Below are 25,832 nucleotides of genomic sequence, written 5' to 3'. Positions count from 1 at the left end.
ACCAACAATCACCAACTATATCATTCAAATGTTTCTGCACTTCGTCCATAGCCTACTATGCCCTGGCATTTAAGTGAACATCAGACGTTTCTAAAATGTTGCAAAATGAGTTGCTTCCACTGCCCTGTCAGAAAGCGTGTTCCATATTTCTACCACACTCTGGATGAATAAATGTTTCCTCAGATCCCTCTAAACCAATCACTCCTCACCTTAAACGTATGCCCTCTGGTATGAGGCATGTCTGTCACGGTTAAAAGATTCTCACAATTATCCTGTCTATGCCTCTCATAACTTATGTACATCAATCAGATCCCCACCCCTGACCCTGTTCTGTTCCAAGGAAAACAAACCCTGCCTATCCAGTCTCTCCTCATTTACAATACATCACATCCCATGAAACAACTTTTTCATTACACTCACGAACTTATGATAGTCTGGCGACCATTAACTACGCACAGTATCCAATCTGTGACCTCACCAACGTTGTATCGTGTTGAAATGAGACTTCCTTGCTCCGGCTTTCTATGTCATGGCTAATAGAATAGAATTGAGTAGAAAAGAACAGCCTTTATCTTCACTCGAATCATTGCAGTGAAATGTTCATAATGTCATCAATTCGGCGCTATTTTAGGTACAGGATATCTCGGTACAGAATACCTGTGTTTGTTATCGACTTGTACAGAGATTCATAATTAAAATTTCATCATTAGAACAAGGAATAGAGAACTTTTCTTTTTAAAAAGGCCTCGATTTCAAGTCCTTGGGATCCGCCTGAACTTGCCGCCCACACGCTGGCTTGGCCTGGGACTCGCATTTGAGACCTGCCTGGACTCTCCATTCCCATGGATTCACCTCCAGAATTTTCTGGACTCGCTGCCCCCAAGAACATACCTCCAAAACTTGATTGCACCCTCCACTCCCATGGACTCGCCTCTGGGCCTCAACTGGGGACTGTCTCTCAGACTCGGTCTCCTTCATTCGTGTCTGGTAAGTTGAAGACAGAAGTTTTAAAAAAGTGGGGAAGAAAGAAAAAGAACAGAGGAGCTCTGAATATAGAATCTTATTCTGTTTCCTTCTTGTCAATGAAGGCATGCATCCTGAATGCCTTCTACACCTATACCTGCTGACACTTCCAGGAATCAATGGACTTGTACACCAAGATCTCTTAGCTCCTCAGTACTCTGCATGGACCTACTATTCATTACTATTCATCCTTCGCTTAATGGACATCCTAAAATGCACCACTTCACACTTATGAGGATCGAATTCCATCTACCATTGCTCTGTCCAATTTACCAGCTGATGAATATCAGATTGTAGCCTGAGACTATCCTCCTCACTATCAACAACACCACAATTTTCGTGACATCTGAAAACTTGCAAATTATAACTTCAACATTCCCATTCAGGTCATTAATTACATTAAAAAAAGCACCAATCGTAGTGGCACACCACTGGTCAAAGGTTTCCAGCACAAGACCTGTCCTTCACCATCACGCTTTGTGTATATTTGCAAGACAATTTTGGATCCAATGTACCAACTTTTCTTCGATTTCATGAGCTCTTATCTTTGGGACCAGCCTTCCATGCGGAACCTTGTCAAGGGCCTCAATGGAATCCATGTGTACCACATCAATTGAACTATGCTCATCAATATATTTACTCATCATTTCAAAACCTCAATTAAATGAGACAGATGGGATCTCCTTCTAAGAAATCCGAGCTGATATCCCTGAACAATTACAGTCCCTCAGAAGTTTTTCCAATAATTGCCCGATCATTGACCTCAGTCTAACGGCTCTCTAATTATCTGGCCTCTCTCTGCTGTCCTTCTTGAATAAGAAACCATAAAAATTATTCTTGACTCACGTGGCCCTTCACCTGTGGCCAGTGTGAAATAAAAATACCTCACACTAGATAAGTTCCTGCTTTATGACGCACATCCTCATGAAACGCCCATAAGGTAGACAGTTTTTTTTTTTCCCTTGAATAGTGGAGTATACATCTCCGAGGAGATTACCTTGGAAGAGTAAAGCATCTGAAAATAAAAGGAGAAACAGGTGAAGCGAGAGGTTTAATGTTGCTAATATATTGGAGCAACATGATTGGCTTTTTGTTAGTAACAAGGTCCTGCCATCCAGCTAAAAATATGTTTTACCCATCACACAAATGGTTACTTGGTATATGAATTTCAGTTCTGGCGTGATGTGAGGCATATATGTCCTATGCCCAATAGCCTCGTGGATCACATCAAACAGCGTGTTCCATTTTCTGTACGCAACAAGTTACGGACCACACTTAACCAGTGCATGCTTGCAAAACCTGGAACACAGTTTCTAACATTAGATGTAATCATGCAATTAAATAATTTTTGCTGGGTAAAGCTGGTTGTGGGACGAATAAAACTGACAAAACATCTAGGATTATCATTTATTCTTGAAGAGTGATATACTTTTGTCTACTGGAGCTACATTTATTAATGGTTAGAGCCCTGATGTTTTCAGGCACAAAGAACATGCACACGCACTGCACCTGTTTCAACTTAAGGAAATAGATGAAAGTCATTCGCTGGTTCATTTCTCAAAGCAATGCCCTCACCAATGAACAAAACTTGCCTGAGTTAAAATTGAACGAAATCGGCCTATTAACTACCAACCAGCATTAATGCATGCATTTCTCATGGTTAGGCCTCTACCAAGCAGAATCCACTTGCCAACCAATCTCCTATGTAATAGAACTGATTCTTTCCCTTTTAATTCGTGGATATTTCAAAACAACGTCTTCTCATACGTTACAATACATGTCCAGAGCACGTGGCAGATAAGCTAGGCCTCCTGGCTCAGACAAAGGGAAATAACAATTGCTTCACAAGAGCTCCAATGAAAAATTTAACTGTAAATATATCCAATCTAGCTGGTCAGATATGTCATGACATGCCTCTTCAGAGACGGGATTTGAACCCAAGCTTTCCAGGGAAGAGTTAGATATAGTACCTTTGTGCCACGTCAGCTACAAAACAACCTGTGATGAATTAAGACATGTCATATAAATCAGCAATACTGAATTTCTATTGTTATGGATCAGAAAAAGAAAACCTCAAAATATATTAAGAAGATCGCCTTGACCCCAAGTTTTTCTTATTTTAAAGGCAAGTGTAAGACATTGTGTTCTGGATGCAATTCAATTGGTCAAACGTTTGAAGCAAAACACACTTTGTTCTTACACTCTAGTTAAAACACAAACAAAATAAAGAAGAAGTGGAACAACTTAACTTGATTGGAAATCTTCACAGAATTATAGTTTATCAAACTACGAAACAACAACTGTTCCAATACAGTAACATCATATAAACTCACCTTTGGCAAAGGTAAATTCAGTAAAATAGATTGTCTCACACGCAATTCTCCAGTACAGGAGGAAAGAACATCAAGAGAAAACTCAGAGAGAAAGAGAGAGAGAGAGACAGAGAGAGAGAGGGAGAGGGAGCTCAAACATTTGGCTGTATGAGGGAGAGATGTATAGTAACTTCCAACTTTGAAAGAAAAGATCAAGGCCTCACAAGCTCTCTACTTTATTGGCTGGAAGCAGACCACCCGTCACATCTGTCTCAACTTCTTTTCATAAAGGAAGGGAAAATAAACGTCCTAAAGTCAAAAGATGGTCACAATATTCTTGCCAAATGTCCTGATAAGTGCAAACTTAAACACTTAAATAAGATACGTTCTTCTTTCCCAGAAATTTCCTTCAATTTATGAATAAATGTGCGTTGTCAACTCAAAACCATCTTGAGCATTGAAAATATAACCTTAACACTGAGTGCCCCACACGCCTTCCAACTGTCAGTCTCAGATCCAATTAAATAGTTTGCTCATTTTCATCACTACTATTTTGTATTATAAATGCATCGACTTACTCTTTACTAAAGGGAGCCATATGCATAGCTTCTTAAAATATTCGAACACACACAACCACAAAGGCTACAATCATTACTGTCACCTTTGACATTATAGGTCAGGCACAATACTATTGTCAATACAACTATTGATATACCTGAACTAGCCATAAATTCATTTGCATTATGTAAAACTAATAGCTTCAAAATCCTTGAACTTTACTTGGTTTCGATATTTGCTATATTACTATCTTTCATTGAAAAAAGAAGAAAAAAACTGCAGGTGCTGGAAATCAGAAACAAAAACAAATACAGAAATTGCTGGAAGAACTCTGCAGGTCTGGCACAATCTGTGGAGAGAAATCATAGTTAAGAAGATACTTCTTCAGTTCTGAAGAAGGGCCACTGGATCCGAAATGTTAACGGTGATTTCTCTCCACAGATGCTGCCAGACCTGCTAAATTTTTCCAGAAATTTCTATTTTTGCTGTTACCTTTCAAGTTGCCTTGATTATTTCTGTGCATGATATATAGCAGCAATAAAAGGTGTAGTGATAATGTCACTGGGCTAGCAATTTGGTACTAATTCGTACTTTCATGAAAACTTGGAATTACAAGCAAGTCTCATGATCACCATGAAATCACTGAGAATTATTTCTAAAAAAAAAGACTGGCTGGTTCATTCATGTCCGTTAGGGTAGGAATTCTGCTGCCCTTTCCTGGTCATGCCTACATGTAACTCCAAACCCACATTCATGTTGTTGACTTTTAACTGAGTTTTGGAAAATTAGAAATACTGACCTAGCCAGAAATGCCCACATTCTCTGAACAGATAAATAGATCTGTCCAGTTTTCTTACTTCTTTATTCGATCATATATGTTAGCGCTTATTTCTCTCCACATTAGATGCATTCCATACAGTTAAGAATTGTTTTAATTATTAAAAAGAACACTGAAAATAATCACTTTCTATGAGCTCACTATCTATGCCCTCCTCTAATGGTTACTGGGAAAAGTAATTTACTAAAGACTCTGGTGTCTCAATATGACTTAGAAAAAATAAATAAAGTATTGAACCTAAAAATGATACACAAAAAATGTACCGGAAAATTTTATTGTCACTTCCAAAACTTAAACACATAGGAAGTGTTGACTTTGTTTCACACACTCTAATTGTTTAAATGCAACCAACTTGTAAAGAATTCTGATTATACACATAACTGTGCAAGTACAGAGCTCTTCCCTCGAAAAGATGAAGACAACTGTTACTTTTTAGGTATCAGCTGTCAACGCAGCAGTTCTGGCTACGTTATATTGAAGTTATTTGAGTATTATATCACAGTAAATTGATCAGGTTGTCTCGTCCAGTGAAAGAAAAATCACCGATGTCTGACTTCTGAAACCAGCTCAATTATTCTTTCATTCTGAACATAAGAACATAAGAACATAAGAGCTACTAGCAGGATTAGGCCGTCCGGCCCTTCGAGCCTGCTCCGCCGTTCAATAAGATCATGGCTGATCTTTTCGTGGACTCAGATCCACTTACCCGCCTTCTCACCGTATCCCTTAATTCCTTGATGCCACTAATTCCTTGATTCTTTAATTCTAGCCCTAAACTTGCCTCTAGACTGTTATCAAATTTACACTAGGAACCTAAGCTGTCAATAACTTATGCAATTAGATAACTCTTAAAGAATTATACTTTTATCGTGCAGTTTATGATTTAAAAACAAGTCCTCAGCATACCCTTGATTTTAGACACAACTTGGACTGTTCTCTGCTTGATTCAGAATTATTTCCTGAATTTAGGAGGTGGATGCTTCATCATCATCAGTATGTTTTTTACATTTTAAAACATCAAATTGATGACTTATCCTTGGAACTCAGCCGGGTTTATTTTGTTGAACTTGAAATGATGTTGAAAATTCAAAATGACATTACATTATGCTTATATTGTCATGATATACCAAACTTAAAAGTCATGCTCTCAATACTCATCGTTATCTTAGTTATGCAAAGTTTGGTGGCGATTTTAACATGAGGTAATCGACTTATCGAACTAGAAAAGACGATTGGCATATTCTACAACCACACATTCCGTTTTGCTGTCTCTCAGGGGCTTGAATTTTGCTCAGATTAATTGGATGTTATTATCATGCCTCTTTCTGAGAAAAGGGGCCAGATGATACCAACCGTTACTTCAGAGCGAAATGGAATCAAAAAGCGTGGTGAGAGTTGGATAATGGTCTCACCGGCAACTCCTTTCAGACAGATTTTTTTTTTTCACGTGTGAACATATCTCCATTTCCTGGTAAGAAATGCCATTTCAAGGAAACATGACCCTGTTCCGTTGACAAAAATGCTTCCAAACTAATGTTTTTCAAAGATTGAATTGATCTAAACTCAGTTTTATTCAATTTGTGTGAAGCCCAATAAAATAAGACAACCTGATCAATTTACAATCAGAAACGAGCTGGTATGAGTTTGTTAGAACAATATATCCGAAACCGTGACAAACTAACCCACTGTTTATAGGACCTGTTTAGAAGAACCGCTTTCTATTTCCAGGAAAACAAAAACATACCCGTGCAGTATTGTGTTCTTTAGGCGATATTTACATTTCAAAGATTCGAATGTGCGGAACAAAGTCAGAAATTCCAGTACATTGAAGTAAATTCCCGTTGGTTCAGGCTTTCAAACACTGCTGTACAATGTAATTGTGAGCAAGGTTTGTTAATTTATCCACCATGATGCCATTCTAATTTACGCAGTTGAGAGAAATTGCAAACAATGCAGCAAACTGTGAACAATCTATTTAAGCCATTACTTCTATCCTATTCATTTCAGCGTGCATGAAATTGTCCTCACCTCTTTGATTACAGAGTTGCTGTAATTTTCAGGCTCATTCATTCTCGTGCATTCACTTCTAATTGACTCATTCCTGACGTCATTCTTGTCCGTCATTGTGTGTGGAGTTTTGAATTCTCTCCTTGCTGATTGTAATCTTGAGCATGACTCATAGCGAAAACTCTGAGAGAGTGGATCTCCCACGAAAACCTCAACATAAGTCGAGGGTATCTGAAGGTTTCTACTGGCCTTTTGAATATCATTCCGTTTATATCTTGTTTGAATGCAATTACAAACACCGAAGGAACAGTAATGATTACCGAAAGCATTCCTGCTTTTATGAACCTTCACAGCGAGGATTATTAAAATCACGAAAAAACTGACAGAAATTCCTCCTAATGCGATGACCAAGGAAATGCTCAAATCAGCAGTAAATCCGAAGTCTTCAGACGAGTCACTTACACTGGAGAATGATTCTGCATCACCGACTATCACAGATAAGATGAGGGTCACTGTGGCAGAAAGTGACGGTATTCCATTATCTTTTGCAACAATTATCAAACTTTGCTGAGAGGCATCTTCATTTGCAAGATGACGGATTGTCCAAATCTCTCCGGTGTCTGGTGAAATAGTAAAGAGGTTATTCTGGCTCGCCTGAAAAATCGAGTAAGAAAGGTGAGCGTTCTGACCGGTGTCAGTATCAGTGGCGGACACTTTGGTAACCAAGTAGCCAGGTTCAGCAAATCTGGATATTGTGTCTACTACTGTTGACCCAAATTCGGCTAAGGGTTGTATAAAAGTTGGAACATTGTCATTCTGATCAAGGATAATAATATTAACTGTAACATTACTCGCGAGTGGTCGTATTCCAGAGTCCATGACCTGCGCTTGGATTTGAAAGTTTTTCAGTTTCTCGTAGTCAAAAGATTTCTGAGCGAATATGACACCAGTTTCTGAGTTAATAGAGACGTAAGTGGATACCGAGGTATTGTGAACCTGAGTCTCCAGGATTGAATATTTAAGATGAGCGTTTAATCCCACATCTGGATCAAAGGCTGCGATGGAAATTATAGAAGCGCCAATAATATTATTCTCCACGATGTTTGCCGTGTAGGAAGATTGCGTGAACCGTGGTGTGTGGTCATTTATATCGGAAATCTCTACCCGAATAGTTTTCTTGGATGTGAGAGGAGGACTTCCTGCGTCCGTGCATGTTATAGTAACATCATAATTGGAGGTATTTTCTCGATCGAGTGGATGATGAACGAGTATCCCATAATAATTCTTTAAAGAAGAATCCAGTTTAAACGGTAGTTTCTTTGAAACTTGACAACTTACCTCCCCGTTTCTGCCCGAATCTTTATCTGCTGCACTGAACAGAGCGACTACAGTCCCAGCTGGAGCATCTTCTGAAACTGTGTGAGACAGAGACGTCAACGTCACCTCAGGAGGGTTATCATTCACATCGATAATATTCACCAGAACATCACAGTGCGCTGGCACTGCGTCAGTCCCCCCGTCAATAGCTTGTACGTTAATGGCAAAAGCTACGTTTTCTTCATAGTCAAGCTCCCCTTTAACTTTGATCTCGCCAGTTTTGGAGTCCACATCAAACAACTGCTGAGCCCTAGCTGAAGTGTGGCTACTCAGCGAGTAGGTTATCTCTCCATTGGGACCATCATCCAAGTCAGTGGCATTTAAGATAATTACCTGCGTTCCTGTGGGTGCAGTTTCCAATAGGCTGACTCGATAAACTGACTGAAAAAATACAGGGGCATTATCGTTTGTATCCTTTACTTTGATTGTCACGTGAACTGTGCCTGATCTCACTGGCACACCGCCGTCCTTGGCTATCAACGTTAGACTGTGGCTAGATTCCTTTTCTCGATCTAAGGAACTCTGCAGCACCAATACTGGCAATTTTTCTCTATCGCGCATTTGTACATCGAGAATAAAATAATCGTTCGGAAGGAGCTCGTAGATTTGCACGGAGTTGGTTCCAACGTCCGGATCGTGCGCGGACTCGAGTGGGTAGCGTGTTCCCGGCATAGAAAGCTCTGAGATTTCAAGGCGGAGCTGTCTCTTTGGGAAAGCGGGAGCGTTGTCATTTACATCCAGAATCTCCACTGCAACCTGGCACAGCTTTAAGGGGTTTTCGAGCAAACCGTCCAAGTTTAGCACGCAACTCAAGCTCCTGCCACAAATCTCTTCTCTATCAATTGCTTTCTTCACAAATAAAACGCCAGTGTTTAAATTTATATCCACATATTGTTTTCTTGGCCCGGGAGCAATCCGGAAATTACGAGCCGAGAGCCGTCTTACATCTAAACCCAAATCCTCAGCAATATTCCCAACAAAGGTGCCCAGTTGCAGTTCTTCTGGAATCGTGTAACGAATCTGCCCCAACACTAAATTCCAGGAGAAGAGAACGCAGTACAATAATTGAAAATTTTCCAGCCAATATCTTTTATATCTCATTTCCAGTGTTAAACATTCCCCTTGTTTCGGATCTTGCGACAGCATCTATTCTCCTCTTCACAGTTAGATCAAATCATTTTAAATTTGACACAACTGTGATTTAGTAAATGCTAACGTTTTACCTGTCGCTTGCTCAATTTCGCATAAACCTCCTATGTTTGACTGAAGCCGTGAATTCGTGAATAAAGGCTGCCGAGCTGCTCGCCATCCAATTACACTCTGCGTCTGATCAGACGTGATGTTGTCTGGGCAGTGAACAAGCTGTCCGGATCCCTCGTCTCATTTCAGCCTGTGACTGGTTAATGCCTTCATATTGAAATTCGACCAATCAAACTACTGTTCAATTCTTAAAGCAGGAAGGCCTGAAATCAACGTTGATAGTTAGATTTATTGTTGTACAATTAAAATTTGCAGTTAGATGTTCTTTCAATGTTGTGCATTTTTGTGCCATTGCTGAAAATGTCTTTACAAAGGAATTGCAAAAAATGATCATGATTTAGGATTCTGGATTATGCCATGGAAGAAATTATATAATAAGAGACCCATGGAATTTGCATAAGTCATTGGTCTGATTAACATAATTCAATTTATAATCCATGTCTAATTGTATTGTACTGGCTTCCCGTCACCAAAACTCGTACAATGAGAACTACCCATTTGTTCATCTTCCAATTAAACAATGAATTTTACAGTATTCAGATATCCATAATCCTAAGTTATTCTTCCAGTGCATTATTGACCATGTGATTCATGGTTTTATTTTTGTCTTGTAATAAATTTCATTCTTTGTCTCTCACGCCCATGAACCTCTGGAAACGTTTGTTCTTTCCTCAGATCTTGTGCAAATATTGTCCATGTTGTCCTAACACGACATCTTTCATACAGACCAAATTAAGTTTGTTTTCCTCAGTTTCATTTATAGTGCTCAATACTGTAAAAAATGCATACGTGAAGCCTGTACAGTTTTCTGAAGTAATTTACATACAAAGTTGGTTAAACTGTCTGAAAACGTTCAAATCTTCAGACACTGCATTCAAGTATTAAAGCGGGAAAAAATATTTTGACAAACACTCCAGGTCATACTCCAGAGCTATTCGAAAATGATGAAAATGTTTCAGAACGTTCTTTTGTAGAAAGAAAAATGCTGGACTCCCTCATGTTTGAGGACAGGGATATTTATGGATCCTCCCTCGAATTGGCCCCTATCACTTATGACTGGATGCAGCGGGATTGCAGAGCTTAGATCTGATCCATTAATTTTGGGATTGCTTATGAAAAGAAAATGTTTAAGTTTAGTCTCATAACCAACAGCCCATTTCTAATACCTACCAAATGTCAGATCCAGTAGGGAATGCTAATGGACAAATAAAATAAACTAACAGGCGGAGGCTCCAGAAGTAAACTTTATCACGGCCGTGAGGGAGCCCAGGGAATCACGAAATAAAATGTCAAGTCATTTGCATTACCTTCAGCCAACAGTGCTGAGTGGATGATTCATATCAGAGTTCTGCTGAAGTCCCCAGCATTGCAATTATCTTTTTTCGACCAAACTGATTCACACTGTGACCCTTGACAGCATTCTCGCAATTGTGTGGAAGACTTGTACTCTAGAAGTAGGTGCACCCTGGTAATGTTACCACAGTAGTTACAAAATTCCCATCCAACCACGTGAAAAACAGCCAGTCACGTCCTATTAACAACAGAAAGGACCATCTCAGCAAATTTTGCGTCTGCTTCAAATATCAGCAACACCATTGAGGGGGTTATCACTGGTGCTACCAAGTGGCATTGGCAAAGGAACAGTCGGCTCACTGTCTTGAGTTTCAGATTTACAAGGCCCACTCGATTGCTGACTTAATTTGAGCTTTATTTTAAAGGCGAAAAAAGGAGCTGAACTGCAGGTGAGAGGTGAGGGTGACTGCCCTTCATCTCATGGCAATATTTGAGTGAGGAAGTCATCGTGCAGCCCCAGCAAAACCGCAGTTGGAATTCATAACAGCAAAGAATCCCTACAGTGTGGAAGCAGTTCATTCAGCCCATTGGATCCACGCTGACCTTCCAAAGAGCATCCCAATCCAGAACCAGCCTCAATCCTACCTCTGTAACACTGTATATCCCACAGTCAATACCCTTAGCCTATACATCCTTAGGACATTGGAACAGATTTTTTTTTTTAAATGGTTGCTTGAAATGGAGATTTTGATGTGCAAAGTTGCTTATCTCACCAAGCAAAACACTTTAATAACATTTACAAAAACAGAGGTTGCTGGAAAAACTTAGCAGGTCTGGCAGCATCTGTCAAGAAAAATCAGAGTTAACATTTCGGGTCCGGTGACCCTTCCTCAGGTCAGCCATTTCAGCTCCTAGTGATCACTGCCTGAGTTCCTCAAGATCATCTCCAAAGCCCATTAATCTTCAACCCAATCATAAATGAACATGTGTCGTTCATCGGATGACGAATGGTAATATTTGTTCATGACTGCTCAAGGTAAAATGCCATTCTCAACTTCTCCGAAACTGATCAATCAGTGGCACTAAGCTAAGCAAACTTGAACAATATCTAGGCTTGAGCTCCAAATGGCATCTAACGTTCAAGTGCTAAGCAATCACTGTTTCTGACAAGGAGATTCTTAGCATTACCCTTTAAAGGTCAATGGCATTGCTGAATACTCAACGAGCAACTATTGATCAGAAAGTGAACTCGACCCGTCAGCTAAACACAATGGCTTGAACAGCAGTTCAAAAACTCGGAATGCTGCGGTGATTATCTTATCCCTGTTGCCCCAGTACCCACCTACAGTTTACGAGACATAAAACAGGAGTATGACAGAATACACCCCTCTTGCCTGGACAAGTGCAGCCCATGAAAGTTCGGAGTCTGCTTAATTGGCACACTGTCCACCATTCACTTTCTTCACAACTAGCACACAGGTAGAAGCGTGCAACATCCATAAGATGCACAGCAGTAACTCGACAAACCTCTTTTAACAGTACTTTGCAAGCGCGCTACCACCGACATGAAGAAGGGCAGCAAACACATTGGGACATTATCACTTGCAACTTCCGCTTCAAGTCAACCACGATCCTGACTTGGAACTTTCTTTCCATTTCTTCATTGTCACTACGTCAAAACCTTAGAATTCCTTTCTTAACATCACCAAGGCATCCAAAATCACGTGGAAGCATCTCAACAAGGAAGATTGATGAGAGCAATAAGTCATGGATGAGCAATAAGTGATAGCTTAGCCAGCAATACGCACTTTCAATGAATCAATAAAATAAAATAATGAAATATTATGTTACAAAACAGAGGCACAAAATTGTTATGGTACAGGAAGAGGCCACTTATCCCATTCCGCCTGCACTGATTCTATTAGTTCGTGCCAATCTCCTGCTTTATTTCCGACATCTATGCACACCATTTCTGTCTAAATAATCATAAAATGCCTTCTTGCATGCCTCAATTGAATCTGACTTCATGGCATTTCTAGAAAATGCGTGCTACATTCAAATGATTCACATTGTGAAAATGTTATCTTTCTCACAAAACGACGGCTTCATTTGCACATCACTTCAAATCTATGCCGTCTTTTGTTTTCTTTCACAAACAGGATATCTTTTTTTTAAATAATCTGCTCAGAAACGACTATCCCTGAGCAACAACTCAAAGATGCCCACAGTCCTCTGAACCTTCCTCTCCTCACCTTCCCTCTGACTCTACTCCCTCCCCCAACCTCTCCACCTCCTGTTGGGTATTCACCATCCCTCCTAACCTTCCTCTCTCCAATGCTGAATGCTCTGTACTCAGCAAAGGCCTCAGTTTTATTCCTCTGCATCCCCACCTTAACGAATTTCGGGCACGACATGATGCCAAACTCTTCTTCCACCGTCTTCGCCTCCATGCTCATTTCTTTGGACAAGAGTCTTCTCCCCGTCCCACAGACCCCTTCACCCAGTTCCAACACTTTCCCTCCACCTGGACCCCTGCCTCCAGCCTTTTACCTGCACTTGATCTTTTCATTGAGACCTGTCGACGTGACATTAGTTGCCTCAATTTCACTGCCCCTCTCACCAAATCCAACCTATCTCCCTCCGAACTGACTGCACTCCGTGCACTCAGGTCTAACCCTGGCTTTGTCATTAAGTCTGCCGATGAGGGTGGTGCTGTTGTAGTCTGGCGTACTGACCTCTACCTTGCAGAGGCTGAGCGCCAACTCTCAGATACCTCCTCCTGCCTTTCCCTGGACCATGACCCCAACATGGCACATCAGGCCATTGTATCCACTACAGTTATTGACCTAATTTCATTCGGTGATCTCCCACCTCACACCCTCCGCTTCCAAGCTAATAGTCCTCTAATCCTGCACAACTTGTTTCTACCTCCTGCCAAAAATCCACAAACAGGACTGTGCGGGCAGACACATTGTTTCAGCCTGCTCGTGCCCCACAGAACTTATCTCTTCATATCTTGACTCAGTATTCTCCCCCCGGTCCAATCCCTGCCCACATATATCCATGATTCATCTGACACCTTACGCCGGTTTCAAAACTTTCAGTTTACCAGCTCCAGCCACCTCTTCTTTACCATGGACATGCAATCCCTTTCCACGTTCATTCCCCACCAGGAGGGTCTTAGAGCTCTCTGCTTTTTCCTGGAGCAAAGACCTGAACTATCCCCACCCACCACCACCCTCCTCCATTTGGCCGAGCTTGTCCTCACCCTCAACAACCTCTCTTTGAACTCCTCTCTTTTTCGTCATGTAAGAGGGGTTGCCATGGGCACCTGCGTGGGCCCTAGTTATGCCTGTCTCCTCATGGGGTATGTGGAACATTCCTTGTTCCAGTCCTATTCCGGCCCCCACCCACAACTCTTTCTCCGATACATCAATGATATCATCGGTGCTGCTTCCCTCTCTCATCTGGAATTGGAAAACTTCATCAATTTTGCCTCCAATTTCCACTCTGCCCTCACTTTCTTCTGGTCTATCTCTGACTCCTCCCTTCCCTTCCTCGATAAATCTGTTTCCATTTCTGGGGACAGACTGGCCACTAATATCCAATACAAAACCACTTACTCCCACAGCTACCTGGACTATACATTATCACATCCCACTTCCTGTAAAGACTCCATCCCATTCTCTCAGTTCCTCCGTCTCCATCACGTATGCCCAGATGAGGCCAACTTCGACGAGGGAGCCTCTAAAATGTCCATCTTCTTCCTCAACCGAGGATTCCCCAGCTCCATTGTTGACAGGGCCCTCAACCAGGTCCAACCCATCTCCGGCCCTTCCGCCCTCACCCCTTCTCTTCCCTCCCGCAACAGCGATAGGGATCCCCTTAACCTCACCTACCATCCCACCAGCATCCACATCCAGAAGATCATCAGATACCATTTTCGCCACCTCCAGCGAGATGCCACCACCAGACACATATTTCCCTTCCCTCCCTTGTCTGCCTGCTGCAGGGACCATTCCCTCCGGGACACCCTGGTCCACACTTCCTTCATCCCCAACACCTCCCCACAGCTGGATGGCACCTTCTCCTGTAACTGGCGAAGGTGTAACACCTGCCCATTTACCTCCTCCCTCCCCATTATCCAAGGCCCCAAACGCACCTTCCAGGTGAAGCAACACTTCACCCGCACTTCCCAGAATCTAGTCTACTGCAGTCGCTGCTCACATGTGGTCTCCTGTACATTGGGGAAATTAAGCATAGACTTGGCAATCACTTCGCAGAACATCTACATTCTGCTCACAAGAAAGACCCTGAAATACCTGTTGCCTGCCACTTCAACGCAACACTCTGCTCCCTAGCCAACATTTCTGCCTCTGGCTTGCTGCAGTGTTCCAGTGAAGCCCAATGCAAGCTGGAGGAACAACATCTCATTTTCTGCTTGGGGATCCTACAGCCCTCTGGACTCTATATTGAGTTCAATAATTTTAGGGCCTAAAGTCTCCCATGTCCCAGCTCCCCCACCCCACACACCTGGCCTTGTTACCACATAGCCTGCCATCACACACCCCCTGTTGTTAGTCACTAACAGTCCCCATTAACAGCTATTCACCATCCCAGCCTGATCGTTAGTAACTCCTTTGTCTGCCGAACTGTCATTCTCTCTCTTTAGACTCGATCCTATCATTTACTCCCTAACCCACCCACCTCCCTATTTTCTGCATATAAACTGACGTTTTCCCAGCCAACATCACTTCTGTGGAAGGGTCATCGGACCGGAAATGTTAACTCTGTTTTCGCCTTCATAGATGCTGCCAGACCTGCTGAGCTTTTCCAGCAACTTTTTTTTTTATCTCTGAGCAGATGTTTTCCAAATCAAATATGTTATTACATAATTCTACAGCAATTGGAGGTTGAACCTGCATCTCCTGACTTAGAGATTGGGATAATTCCACAATGATTGCATCACTACAACCCCGTTGCATTACTATCTTTTTCAGTTGCCAAGACCTTTTCAAGCCTTGATATAAAAGTGCACATTTTTCTAACTTTTCTCACCCAACCTAACAGTAGATTTTCAGCCACGTTGTATTCACGTCCTCTCTTAAAACATTTGAAAACCAGTTGTTAGTTCTCACTCTGAAATTATTTACTGTTCTGTCGTCGTGCTGTTTAGTTGTACACCAGTAAGTAGCTGGGAACATACACGAGCTGAGTGGATCCATTATTAACCGAAACTGAGAAAGTACTCAAAGGTACCCATGCAGAAGTTGCTGAGAGTTTTCGTCGCCACTTATTAAACAAACCAAGACCCACCATTACCTAACTTTGTAGCTCTCTCAAGTGTCATGTAGCCTTTCATATTCAGGTCCCAATCTACGTCATCCTCCAACCATATCTCTCTAATGGAACACAAATACAGAAATTGCTGGAAAAGCTCGGCAGATCTGACAGCATTCGTGGAGAGAATTCAGTTCTGAGGAAGGGTCATTGGATACAAAACATTAAGACTGAATTCTCTCCACGGATACTGCCAGACTTGCTGATTTTCTCTATCAATTTCTGTTTTTGTTTCTGATTTCCAGCATTCGTGGTTATTTCTGTTCTTCACTCTACTGGAGCTCAATTTGCAATTATTTATTTCTCTTTGAACGATCACGCCATCTGTTTAATTTCATTTGGTATGTGCATTCGGATACAGGCCTTTTGCATTGTCCTTTTATTAATTTTGTTGCATACAAACACATTAAATATGACCATGATTTGTTTGTTTTTGGTTTGAATTCCATATTTCCATCTCCACCAAATAGGTTTTGATTCCCTTACCAACCAACAATCTATCTATCTTTTCCTTAAACCACAATGACCCCACCTCTACCAACTTCTGAGGCAAAGAGTTCCATAGTCACACAACACTCAGAAACTAAAAAAAAAGTTATTCTCATCTCTGTCCGAAGAGGGAAACACAAAATTATGAAATAATTCCTTCAGATCATTGCTCACTTACAAGAGGAATTTATCTCCACATTCATAAGACCTGTCAGGATATTAATAAAACAATCAAGACACACATCAGCCTTGTAAACTCCAGTTGAGAAAATAACAGTCCAAACTATCTTCAAAGGAAAGTCTATTCTTCACAGGTAGAAATCTAGTAAACCTTTCCTGAACCACATCTAGTGCACTTACATCCTTCCAAAAATAAAGAACCTAAATCAGCGCAGAGTTTTTAAAACGGGGTCTCACCAATGTCCTGTATGGTTAATTTGTAAAATTCTTACTTCAATGCCTGTCATAATAATGAATAGCATTCAATTAATCTTGAATACATCTTGCACCTCATGCCCTTCTGAGCGTAGAAGTTCTGCAATTGTTCTGTATTGGAGGAATTGTCTTTTATTATTCTTCCCATCAAAATGAACAATGTTACATTTCTCCACGTTATAGTCCATCTGCCTACATACTAAACAAAACCATATCCAATATCCTTACGTTCATTTTACAATATGCTTTCCTCCCCAGACTTCACACCTATCTTTGCGTCATCTGCAAATTCAGATGCAACTCCTTTGCTCTCTTCATCTAAGTCATTGATGAACATTGTAAAATGTTTGAGGCCTAGACATCACTCTACTCATGACATTTTGCCACTCAAGCAATGAACCATTTATGGAAAATGTATTTTCAGTCAGACAGTTAATCATCTATTAATACTAATATTTTGTGCACAAAATTGCTAGCTTTTGTTTTTGCACAATAACCTTTGATTTAGCACCTTGTAAAATGTGTTCTGGACATCGATAAAGGATGCATATAAATGTTTGTCTTTATCAACAGCAAGGTATTCCTTCAAACAGCTCTAATAAATTGGTTACACACACATTGCCTTTCAATCCACCTTTATCCTCTTTCATGATCGATCTGACACTTTCCCCAGTACGGATGTTAAGTCAATTGCTTATAGTTTCCTGTTTTCTTTCTCAATTATCTGTTGAATAGAGGGATTAACTTTGCTACATTCCATTCTGATTCAATCTTTGTAATTCTGAAATGTAATTATGTAATCAATGTATTTATGAAAAAAATCACCACAATTATTATTTCATTGGATTCCCGTTTGAAGTCGATTATGAGGTGAAAACTTCTCAGCTCACAGCTCCATCAGTTTACTCAATACAACTTCTGTAGTGCTGGTAATTTCCCACTGTTTTTTTCTCTCTCCCTGCACCGACTATTTTACAAGTATTACTGGAATTTTTAAAAATGTATTCTCTGTTTGAAGACCAAAGCCGAATATTTGTTCATTTCATCTGCTATTTCACTATTATCTACGGTTAGTTTCTTGTTCTCAGTATCTTGAGAACAGGGATTTATTCTACATACTGTACTCTATTTTAAAGACCAATATAAACTTATGCCATCTGCTTTGCATTTCTACTTATCATCCTCTAATACGGTCATTTGTTGCATCTAATTCATATTCTTTTTCATTCATTGATGTTCTTTAAGTGAAGGCCAAGCATCCAAAACTTGTGTAGCTTTTATTTTAAGTTTGATGCTTCATGTAACTTGTTTTGTTGACCATCGATGATAGGTTATCCCTTTCGATTTTGTTTCTTTATAGTGGCAATACACTTAGTCTGATTGTTCTAAAATATCCCCTTAACTGTTCATCCTCAAACCAGTATGTGACTTCACTTCAGCTAGCTCATAGCTTTCCTCACTGAAGCATATAATTATCATTTAGATCCAATCTTCTCCTTCTCAAGTGGATGTAAAATGCTATCATGTTGTAGTCGTTGCTATGTAGGGGGCATAGTTCGGAAGACATCATTAGTTCTTGTCGCTTTACATCACATCCGGTCAGATATGACCTACTCTGGTCGATTCGACAGCATAATACCCCTAGAAACCAGCGTGAAAGCCATCATGAGATCGTAGGAACTGCTGATGCTGGAGTCTGGGATAACAAAGTTCAAAATCTCCCACCCCCGACCTCATCCCAAGACCAGCCCATCTCGTCCCCGCCTCCTTGACCTGCCCGTTTTTTCTCCCACCTATCCACTCCTCCCACCTCACTGACCAACCCTCACCCCCTTCTTACCGAAGAGCTTCATCCCCACCTCCTTGACCTGTCCGTCTTCCCTCCCACCCACCCACCCCTCCCTCCCAACTGACCAACATCCATCCCAACTCCCTACCTACACTCAACTTAACTGGCTCCATCCCCATCTCCTTGACCTGTCCGTTTTCTCTCCAACTGTCTGCTCCTTTATCCACCTTCCATCATCGTCTCCCCTTCTCTCTATTTATCTCAGAGTCCCCTTCCGCTCCCCCATTTCTGAGGAAGGGTCCAGACCCAAAACGTCAGCCTGCTGTGTTCATCCAGCTCTACACCTTCTTATGAAAGCCATCCTGGTTATGACTATGAATTTGATTATTCAGATTAGCGCAGATTAAATTATTCCTGGATTACTTATATCCCTTTATCACAAGCATCCAATGTTCCATCATATATATTTTGACCCATATATCAATAATAATAACAAAATGACTTTCACTTCATACGTATTGGCTGTAATTAATTTCATGAGTCCTAAAAAAAAGTCTTACTTCTAGAATATTGCCAAGTACCCATTGAAAATCCAGTTTAAAAAGTTTAAATATTTAATGCAATAAGATAACTGAGATAATTCTATTGTATTTTAAGTTGCAAAATTTCATTTGTAAAACTGCTTTCAGATGACCAGTCTCGTTGTCTATCACGTGTACCATACATTGAATAAATTAAAACTGTTTTCTAAATTTGGATGTAGCCCGTATGACAATTTATTACTGTAGTATTCATTTATTTCTTGAATATTAAAACTGATTCTCTGCTGTTGTGCCTTAACTGTTGTATTTTGAGATAACAAAGAACAAAAGAACAAAAACGAAGTACAGCACAGGAAAAGTCCCTTCAGCATTTCAAGCCTGTCCTGATCATCATGCCCTAAGTAAAGTAAAAAACAAACCTTCTGCCCTCAATCTGTCCATTAACCCTCTATTCCCTCCTTATTCATGTAACCATCCAAATATCTGTTAAATGTCACCAATGTGCCTGTTTCCACATCCCTTCTGACATTCATTACAGTCTCTTACCACACTCTGCATGAACAAAAAACTCGCCTCTCATATATCTCTTAAAATTTTCCCCTCTTACCTTGAACCTGTGCCCCCGTGTAATTGAAACTTCAACTCTGGGAAAAAGCCTATGACTATCCATCCTGTCTAAGTCTCTCACAATTTTGTAGATCTCCGTGAGATTTCCTCTCAACTGCTGTCTTTCCAGTGGAAGAAGTCCCAGTCTTTTTAACCTTTCTTCATAACCTATGTTCCCGAGACCAGGCAATATCCTGGTGAACATTCTCTGCACTCTCTGCAAATCTTTCACGTCCTTCCGGTAGTGTGGCGACTAAAAGTGCGCACAATACTCCAAATGCAGCCTAACAATGTTCTTATATAGCGGCAACATAGTTGGCCAACTCTTGTCCTCCATGAAAACTGAAAGAACTGCGGATGCTGTAAATCAGGAACAAAAACAGAAGTTACTGGAAAAGCTCACCAGGTCTGGCAGCATCTGTGAAGAAAAAATCAAAGCTTAAGTTTCGGTACTGGTGACCCTTCCTCAGAACCGTTCTCAGGAAGGGTCACCGGACCCGAAATGTTATCTCTGATTTTTTCTTCACAGGTGCTACCAGAACTGCTGAGCTTTTCCAGCAATTTATGTTTTTGTTCTTGTACCTCCAGGACTCGGCCAATGAAGGCAAGCATTCAATATGCCTTCTTAAGCAACTTGGCCACCTGTGTTACCATTTTTAGCGAATGTGGAACTGCACACCCAGATCCACCTGTGTGTTAATGTTCCTAAGGGTTCTGCCATTTACAGTATAATTCGTACCTAAATTTGATCTACCAAAATGCATCACCTCACATTTGTCTGGATTAAACTCCACCTGTGCCCAATTGTTTGCACTATCGGTGACTCCACCAATCTTTGTGTTGTTAGCAAACTTCGTAATCAGCCCTCCCCAAATTTTCCTCCAGATCATTTATATATTCTACAAACAACAGAGGACCTACGACTGATCTCTGTAGAACACAACTAATTACTGGTCTCTGTTCTGAAAAACACCCTTCCACTGCTACCCTTTGTCTTCTATGATCTAGCAAGACCGCCCAGAATCCCATCTGATTTTAGTTTTTGTACCAATCTGCCTTGTGGGGCTTTAACAAATGTCTTACTAAAGTCCATATAAACTACAGCCACAGCCATTCCATCATTAATTATCTTCATCAACTCTTAAAAAAAAATCAATCAGGTTGGTGAGACATACTTGTCATTAACTCGTCTATTTTCTTCCAAATGTGCATGTGTCTTGTCCTTCAGTATCTTCTCTAAGAGCTTCCCCACCACAAATTCAGGTTCACTGGCCTTAAATTCCTGCATTATCCCTTCTTCATTTCTTAAACAAGGGAACAACATTGGCTACTCTCCAGTTCTCTCGAACTTTGCCTGCGTCAAAGAGGATGTGAAGATATCTGCTACTGCCCCAGCTATTTACTCTCTTGCCTCTTTCAGAAACCTGGGATAGATCTCATTTGGCTCTGTGGACATATCAACCTTAATACAATTTATGATACCCAAAACTTCCTATATATATTTCTATATAATTGACATTCTCTAGATCATTCATACACTCATCCCTGACCTCAACATCAGTCATATCCTTCTGCTTGATGAATACCGATAAAAAGTGCTCACTTACGATGTCTCCCACTTCTTGTCATGACACACATAACTGCCTATTCTTTCCCTTGCTACCCTCTTTCTACTAATGTATGCATGAAAAGCCTTGGGTTTCTCCTTGACCCTATTTGCTAAAGGCATTTTACCACTCTCTTTAGCCTTCCTAATTCTGCATTTGATTTCCTTTCTAATTTCTTTATATTCCTCAAGGGCTTTATAGTTTGTTGCTGCCTAGACCTATCGTATGCTTCATTTTTCCTTCTGCCTAAGAGGTCTGAATAATATAAATGTTTCGAACTCAATATGTCATCGTATGTGTTATGGTGATTTAATAAAATCTATAAATTCCAATTCCAATTCCAATTATCCGCCTTGATTTTAGATATGCAAATTGGGAGACAAATTGCAAATCCAGGAGAGAAGGACCAACAGATGCAGGGGCTTAAATTCCACCCGCACTAACTGAACTAAAATTCCATTCTCTGTTTTTGCTATCCAGGCCAAATTTTGCAGGTAACGGATTCGTACTGCATCTTTAGACCTCAGTTATATCTAAGGGAATGATCAGATGTGAATGGTCGTCCCACTTGCAGTCCTATCAAGTAGAGAAATGCTTTCACATATTTTTGCATGCAAACAGAAATCTGTTCACTGCTTGTGCATTTGAAAAGTTGTGATACTGATTCTCTATTTGACACGAAAAGAGATGAAACATGTGGTGTTTTAAAATAATGGATTGAAATAAAGCCTGTTTTCTTCTGCAACATCTGTGTGAAATGCTGATAGTAATTAAGTAGAAATAATGCACTGAGATCATGACAACGGAAAACCAAACAAGCCATTTACATGTGTCTAGAATAAACGTTAAACTTGACTTGACAATACAAAAACAGCAAATATTCACAGGCAAATGTATACCTTACCGTCGAGAATTTAATAACAATGAGTCGGTATGTTGACAGGAATTGAAAATAATGAATAAAACTGAAATTACTCAGTTAAGGTAATACAGTAAAAACTTGCATTCCAGAATTGTTCGAAATAATTATGTGCCTAAATTAATTCTGAAAATTAGCTTATTTTCTTAAAACCAACTCACCTCACTGTTTACACTGTTGTTGTGGTTTTGCCAGTTAATAATTTCCGAGTTTTCTTTTCTGATAGATTCACTCCGAATATAATCTTTGTCTGTAGATGACTTGCTTGTTTTCGAGTTTATGAAACCTCTCTTTGTTGACTGCAATGTTGAACATGACTCATAGCGGAAACGCTGAGAAAGTGGATCACCCCCAAATACCTCAACATAGTTTGAAGGTATTTGTAGGTTTCTACTTGCCTTTTGAATTCCATTCAGAGATTTCCTCGTGTCAATGCAACAACAGATCCCAAGGGAAAAGTGCTGACCACCTAAAGCTTTCCTGTTTTTATGGACTTTAATAGCAAGGACAATCAATATAGCCAGAAAAACAGTAGAAATTATCCCTAAAGATATTACCAAGGTAAAGCTCAAATCAGGAGTGGAAGCTGAAGCTTCGGACGAGCTGCTGACGCTGGAAAATGTTTCTATATCACTTCCTACCACAGATAAGATGATTGTCACTGAAGCAGAAAATGATGGTGTTCCAGCGTCTTTTACCACAATCACCAATCTTTGTTTAGAGGCATCTGTATTCACAATACGACGGGTAGTCCAAATTTCCCCAGTATTTGATGAAATAGTGAAAAGGTTATGCTGGGTAGCCTGAAAAATTGAATAAGCAAGGAGAGCATTCTGACCAGCATCGGCATCTGTGGCTGATACCTTGGCAACCAAGTATCCTGGTTCTGCAAATCTGGATATTGTCTCTACTGCTGTCGATCCAAACTCAGCTACTGGTTGAATGATGACAGGGGCATTGTCATTCTGATCCAGAATAATAACAGCTACTGAAACATTACTAGTCAGTGATGGAGATCCGGAATCTCTGACCTGAACTTGCATTTGAAACGTTTTCATTTGCTCGTAGTCAAAAGACGTCTGAGCAAATATGATACCACTGTCGGAACTAATGGAAACGTAAGTGGATACAGAAACATTCTGAACCCGAGTTTCTATGATGGAATATTTCAGAAGAGCGTTGTCTCCTACATCTGGATCGAAGGCTGACAATGAGAATATGGAGCTTCCAACACCGTTATTCTCCATAACGTTTGCAGTATAGAAACGTTGTGAGAACCGTGGCGCGTTGTCATTTATATCTGAAACATCTACTCGAATAGTTTTCTTCGTTGTGAGAGGTGGATTTCCTGCATCTGTGCAGCTTATTGTGATGTCATGTTTGGAAATATTTTCGCGATCCAATAAATCCTGAACAAGGAGTCTATAATAGTTTTTCAAGGCTGAATCTAATTTAAATGGCAATTTATTTGAAATTTGGCATTGTACCTGCCCATTTTGTCCTGAATCTTGATCTGCTGCACTGAATAGAGCGACCACAGTCCCAACTGGAATGTCTTCCGAAACTGTTCTAGACAATGACATCAACGACACCTCAGGGTGGTTATCATTCACATCAATAATAGTTACCAGCACATCACAGTGAGCGGGCACTCCAGCAGATCCCTTGTCTATTGCTTGAATGTTAATTTCAAAGGCTTTGTTTTCTTCATAGTCCAACTTCCCTTTCACTCTGATTTCGCCAGTTTTGGGATCCACCTCAAAGACTTCCCGAACTCTGGCAGAGCTATGGCTACTGAGCGAGTACATTATCTCTCCATTTTTGCCATCGTCCAAATCAGTCGCGTTTAATGTGATTATTTGGGTTCCCGGAGTTGCTGTTTCCAAGACATTGACTGTGTAAACTGACTGTGGGAAAACGGGGGCGTTGTCGTTCACATCTTTTACTATTATTGTAACTTGAACAGTACCTGACCTTAGGGGAACTCCTCCGTCTTTGGCTATTAGATTTAACCTGTGTACCGATACTGCTTCTCTATCCAATGGTCTCTGCAACACTAATACTGGTAGCTTTCTATCCCCGCGGTGCATTTGTATATCGAGAGTAAAGTACTCGTTAGGAAGCAGCTGGTACGTTTGTAGAGAGTTGTTTCCAATGTCTGGATCATGAGCGGATTCGAGGGGGAAACGTGCTCCAATTGCAGCAGCCTCTGAGATTTCAAGGCGGAACTGACTTTTTGGAAAACTGGGAGCATTGTCATTTACATCGAGAATTTCCACTGCGACCTGATACAAATTGAGGGGATTTTCAAGCACTGCATCCAAAGATATTACACAAGTGAGGCTTGATCCACAAAGATTTTCTCGATCAATTTTTTCCTTAACAAACAAAACTCCATTTTCTAAATTCACGTCCACATACAGCTTCCTAGACCCGGGTGAAATCCGCAAACTGCGAGACGAGAGCAGTTTTACATCAAATCCTAAATCGCCTGCGATATTTCCAACAAAGGCGCCTAATTGCAGCTCTTCAGGAATTGAATAACGAATCTGGCCCAAAACGAGACTCCACGAGAAAACACAGTATATTATCTCGCATTTTAGCAAGCAATATGATTTAAGTCTCATTTCCAGTCAATGCATTGCAAATTTTCAGTGCTGAGACGCCCGAATCTTTGTCCTATTAAACGTTATTTAGACAGTTTTGATCGATAGAATCGGTTATCTACGGTACACAAATTACCTGTTCGTCTTGCGAACTGCTTGAATTATGTCATTCCAATCTTCCAGTTTCGCCTAAAATTGCCAGTAAATTTATGCACAAATCATTCCGAGCTGTTTGCTGTCCAATTCTTCTCTGATCAGACGTAATGCTGTCTGGGTAGTGAAAAGGGGCAGTCCGGATCCCCAACGACATATCAGCTTCTGATTGGTGAACAGAGGCTCACTGAAAGTTAGCCAATCAGAAGACAACCCGTTTCTTAAAGCTGAATGCCATGTTTCCCGCGTCCAATACTTACATTTATTGTTGCACAGTTAAAATTGCGCCGAGTCATTTTTAGTATTCTGGCTACTTCCGGCTGTTGCAAAAAAAGTAAAATGAATTAATGATCATGTTGAGGTCTAAAAGGTGAATCAGCTGAGATGAAATAAAGACATAAGAAGAACTGAAGTCAGTGTTGCTAATTATTCTACTCATGCACGTTCCATGATGAGTACATCATGCTTTCCGAATTCAGTCACCATTGACTGCACCTTAAGGAAGAATAAATTATTAACTCGATCTTGCTAGAAGCATAAAAAAGTCAGAAATCTACCAATTTATAACTCAAACAAACTTAAAGTTGAGCCTACATAACCCTCTGCAGCTGGGAATTCCAAAGGTTCACAATAATCTGAGCAGTAAATACTCCGAATTTCGGATCAACTTGGCATCCC

General features: G+C 40.5%; 1 protein-coding gene across 1 annotated transcript; it reads right to left on the bottom strand.

The window, feature by feature from the left end:
* Positions 1-875: 875 nt before the first annotated feature.
* On the bottom strand, positions 876-25,231 carry LOC109920900 (protocadherin-10-like). The gene is made up of 3 exons (XM_048603446.1): positions 22,557-25,231; positions 1,870-2,038; positions 876-984 (listed from the first exon to the last, which is right to left on the bottom strand). Exons 1-2 carry the CDS (start codon positions 25,020-25,022, stop codon positions 1,946-1,948), a joined length of 2,559 nt encoding a protein of 852 aa, XP_048459403.1. The 5' UTR covers positions 25,023-25,231; the 3' UTR covers positions 876-984; positions 1,870-1,945.
* Between the last annotated feature and the right edge of the window lie 601 nt (positions 25,232-25,832).

Source organism: Rhincodon typus, chromosome 12, assembly GCF_021869965.1.
Source record: "Rhincodon typus isolate 14 chromosome 12, sRhiTyp1.1, whole genome shotgun sequence".
In the NCBI taxonomy this organism is placed as follows: Eukaryota; Metazoa; Chordata; class Chondrichthyes; order Orectolobiformes; family Rhincodontidae; genus Rhincodon; species Rhincodon typus.
The sequence above is the reverse complement of the archived record's forward strand: the minus strand, read 5'-3'. Positions and strand labels throughout refer to the sequence as shown.